Below are 4508 nucleotides of genomic sequence, written 5' to 3'. Positions count from 1 at the left end.
TATTAACTTTAAAATTTTTGCTACATTTGTATATAATTAGGCTGATTTTGCCATTTGTTACAATTCCCCTAAGAATAATAGTCTCAATATTGTAGAGAAGAAGGAACGAGAAATGAGGGGCATCTCTCTTTCTGATGTCTATAATTGAACCAAATAGATGCAGTTCTACCAATTGAAGCTGAAAGAGTGAAATAGTGCTGGAAAGAGTATCTCAGAAGAAAGTTGTATATTACATTCACAGCACAACTAATAGATCCACAAAATGAATATTGGGATATGCATAAATGATGTTTTGAAGTGGTCAGGAGTGAGGAATCAAACAAAACCCATAGAAGCTAAGGAAATTACAATTGGACTCACTTAAGCTTAGATTTTGATGAGCTTTGAAGTGGCTTTGCAATTGGCCGAGCAGGTGCACCTCTAACAACCTTCTTCACATCATACTTAACCGATGAGAAAGCACAGATCACCGCAAGAATCATTGTAGGATAAACATAAACAGCTTTGGCAGGATCTGTGTTCACAGGTTTTCCCAGGATTCCTTCCTTAACAAGACCCCAAATTACCAACAGAGTTCCAAACATACTCATCCTCCCGGGCTTCAAAAGACCAACAAATGCTCCAGCCACCGAGAAATAGCTTCCCGCAAGAACCTGAGTCCAAAGGACAAGTCACTCAATACAGCCCGAAAATACTGCATGTATTACAGAGCTCTCCTCTTGGAAGAAAAATAACAGAAACAGGATCGAAGGGATTTTTTTTTTTAACAGCAAAAGTTGAATGCTGCTATTCATCTCAAGTGATTTGTTCATCTTTCTTAACAAAGAACAAAATAAATGTCCTACATCACAACATGTACGCATGTTGCAAGGAAAATCCTTAATCAGATGAAATATATTAAGAAGACTATAATGCAAAATTAATCGACTTATAGCACTCAATTAAGAAGAATTTTGGCACAATCTTCAAGAAAACTGTTCGGTAACCATTTGGTTTTTGGTTTGTAGTTTTTTGAAAATTAAACCTATAGACACTATTTCCACCTCTAGATTTCTTCCTTTGTTATCTACGTTTTACCAATGGTTTTAAAAAATCAAGCCAAATTTTTAAAAGTTACATTTTTTAGTTTTCAAAATTTGTTTTTATTTTTAGAAGTTGACTAAGAATTCAACCATTATACTCAAGAAAGATGCAAATCATGGTTAGAAATGGTGAGGAAATAAACTTAATTTTCAAAAATAAAAAATATAATGGTCACCATACGAGGCCTTAGAAAACCAGTTTTTTCAAAGTACCACAATGATGATATCAATATCTTCAAATAAACTATTAAGCTAGGATACAAAATAGACCAACTTGAAATACAAAATAAATTCATCTAAAAAGGATTCTGAATCTTTGATGGTCCCTAAAAGTTATTATACAGAGAAGAAGAGAGGAGACTGATAGAACTCGGATTATCTATTCACCTTTTAGGCAAAAGTGCCAAGGAAGCCGAGACTCCCCCTCCCCCCTCTACAAGCTCACAGAGTGTTCACAATACAAAGCAAATGATGATTTCTAGCTTACCCCCCACTCCCCTAAATAATCTTTCTTGTAACTAACTGAATCTTTTCCTCACGGGCCCCACATGAAGCACTCACAGCCCATAACCAATTTATTTCCATATCTCTCAGCTATTTACATTTAATTCCCCTCTTTTATTTCTTTTCCTCACATATCTCTTAATAACTGAGGATCTATCAGAAACTGCCTAGCATTTAAGTGTGGAACCTAATGGCACTTTTTGGGTGAAGTCTTGGTGTTCGGAGGATAGGGAATTCTCAAGTTAACCCTCAGCAATATACCTCATCGTGTGAATAAATAAAGAGTTCTCTGTCAGTTTGGGTCATCACCCATCGCAGAAGTTGAACAGCAGCAAAATGATAGAGACGTTATGTTTGGGGCCTTAAAGGAGTATTAACAGTAACAGCCACAATGTATGACAGAATTTAGCAAACAACGAGAAGTCCAATTTGCAGTCAATGACTAAGTGTAACCTAAGTTAAAACCAGACCTCCAGGGATCTATGATTAAGCATCCAAATCCTACGTTGGCTCCCAGATTCAATGGTCAATTTTAAGTCGATGAGCATATTGGCTTGGTGGCTAACTGGCTTATCATTTGTTTCTTCCAAACACGGTTGTTGTTCACCTAGTTTTTCATGTCTCCGTAGTGAGAAAGGTTCCTGTTGCTGGACATACTTTTCCGGTGTTTTCGACTCAAGAAAGTCTCTTCTAATATAGTATTGCCGGTCCACTATTTGGGGTGCTAGAAATAGCTTCAAAAGGTGTCATATGTAATCATAAGAGAATAAGGGAATCTTTAACAGAAAGCAATTAGATTATAGACGATAGGGGCACTCTTTGGGTCAAATCTTGGTGATCAGGAGGGGTAGGGAACTCTCAAATTCTCCCTTAGCTATATGCCTCTCTATGTGAATAAATTAAGAAGTTCTATCAGATTCCCAAATAATTTTCAAAAGAAAACTTCAGGAAGCTTGTCCTGTTAGCTAAACGCGTTGCGAAATTCTAAAACAAACCATAATTTTGTTTTACTGAAATAACGGCCTAAATCCAAGATAGAACCATATATTAGATCAAAAGCTACCAATTGAATTGAAAAACAAACAAGGAGGTCAAGCAAAAGAACCTCTAAACGTTGAAGATCAGTCACAGCAGAGGCTTCCTTAATGTTAGTCAAATTATAGATGTCGAACAAATTATTCCAGCTAGGAACTGTTAAGTTCATGACAAGGCCATTCACAATTGCTCCAGGATAGAGAAGTGCCTTAACTACAGGTGCTGGAAAGACTTCACTTGCAATCAACTGGGATGAAGTTACGTGCAAAGGGGTTGTACACATGCCAGATCTGCATGGGATCCTGAGAAGACACATTTTGAATTATGTAATGTGCATATCCATCATACACCAAAGGATATACGGATGTTCCAAACTTACAGAAAAGAAATATCAGAGAGTCAAGTATTATTGGACAAAAGAACATTGTGCTTTTATATTATTATGATTGTCAGTAGCCAAGAGTCATAACATGAAATAATGGAAACATATTGTACAGGGTACTGGAAGGAATATATAACTAATATCTGCTGAAGCACAGAGTCAAATGAAAGCAAGAAATTCATAGCCATCCATTTCCTTGTTTTCTCTAAGCTCCATATCCTTGATTGATGTAAGGATAATGGAAACATATCAAACCTATGGAAAATGCAACATATTAATTCGACTGAGATCCCTTTTCCATTATCCTCTCTAATTCGTAGACAGTGGAAGCACTTGAACAACGTACAGCATTGAACCGTAGGTTCAAATAGAACAAGAAGTGGCACAAACTTAAGCTATTCAATATTTTCATCCCATTCTTCAACACTCCCTTCCAATGTGTCCATGCAAGTTAGTTTTAATTCATATCACTCAACACATAAACTACTCCTACGTAGAGGACGTGATACAAACCACAATCTCCTACAGTGACATGGAGACTAACTGTTAAACTAAGCGAAATTCAATCTTTACAATTCGTTTTTCCGAGAATCAGTTATTCAAACATATACAAAGCCACATCAAATAGGACAGAAGTTCAACGGCAACAAACAAGTGAAGAAACAGATGGCAAAGTATCAAGAACAGAACTAAAGTGAAAGAAGTAGAGTGTTAGTACAACCCACAACTCTCATATAATCTTCAAAATTTTAACGCTAACCGCAACTGGCAGTAAACATAACTAAAGAGGATCAGTGTAAATCAGTACTATCATCCGAGTAACTAAATCATATGAACTTTCACAAGTCAAAAAGGGGAAGAAAATGAAAGTACACCTGAAGAGAGGGATCTGAAGTATGATAAGGAAGAAATAGATGCGAGATGCAATTGAAGAAAGATTTCTGATCCAACTCTTTGATGCTGCTGATGTCGACGATAGCGTAGAGGTTGCCATTGTTGACAACTTGAGGAGAAAAACAAGGTCGGACGGCGGAGATGGAAGAAAGAGGATCTGGTAATGGCGGTCTAACTAGAAATCGATCGGGAAGGAATTGAAGTATCGACCCAAAGGAAGTTGAAATTGGGAATGTTGTCAACTGACAGGTGTTTCGAAGGGCCAAATTGGAAACAGTGGAGAGAGAATGTCGAATGGGCTGGGCCTCATTATGGACCCTAAGCCAGCTTTTTGAAAATGGGCCTAGGCCCAAACCCCGAAATTCAAAGCTGAATGGCAAGAAAATGGCGTGTATTATCCAATAAAATATAAAATTAAAATTAATATAATATAATATAATAATAAATAAATAAATATTAAAATAAATTAAACATTATATATAAATATATGAAATAAATAAATAATAAAAGTAATTAAAATAAAAAGGATGGATTTCTCCACTTTTTCCAATCTTTTTGGATTTTGCCTCAATGTGTGTATTCCAAAACCCATCAAATACCACTATTTATAG

General features: G+C 36.2%; 1 protein-coding gene across 1 annotated transcript; it reads right to left on the bottom strand.

Annotated features, from left to right (window-relative positions):
- Nucleotides 1-211: 211 nt before the first annotated feature.
- LOC120074948 (tail fiber) lies at nt 212-4198 on the bottom strand. The gene is made up of 3 exons (XM_039028058.2): nt 3879-4198; nt 2692-2923; nt 212-653 (listed from the first exon to the last, which is right to left on the bottom strand). Exons 1-3 carry the CDS (start codon nt 3995-3997, stop codon nt 357-359), a joined length of 648 nt encoding a protein of 215 aa, XP_038883986.1. The 5' UTR covers nt 3998-4198; the 3' UTR covers nt 212-356.
- Between the last annotated feature and the right edge of the window lie 310 nt (nt 4199-4508).

Source organism: Benincasa hispida, chromosome 4 (genome assembly GCF_027475165.1).
Source record: "Benincasa hispida cultivar pf3 chromosome 4, pf3_genome.v1.1, whole genome shotgun sequence".
Taxonomy (NCBI): domain Eukaryota; kingdom Viridiplantae; phylum Streptophyta; class Magnoliopsida; order Cucurbitales; family Cucurbitaceae; genus Benincasa; species Benincasa hispida.
Note: the sequence above shows the minus strand (reverse complement) of the source record. Positions and strands in the feature narration are given on the sequence as shown.

Excerpts from the sequence above, each read along its gene's own strand:
- LOC120074948 (XM_039028058.2), bottom strand. The coding sequence starts at position 3,997 with ATGGCAACCTCTACGCTATCGTCGACATCAGCAGCATCAAAGAGTTGG. Across the intron at positions 2,924-3,878 it reads CTTCAGATCCCTCTCTTCAG|GATCCCATGCAGATCTGGCA; the intron begins GTGTACTTTCAT and ends GTGTCTTCTCAG. Across the intron at positions 654-2,691 it reads CTGATCTTCAACGTTTAGAG|GTTCTTGCGGGAAGCTATTT; the intron begins GTTCTTTTGCTT and ends CTTTGGACTCAG.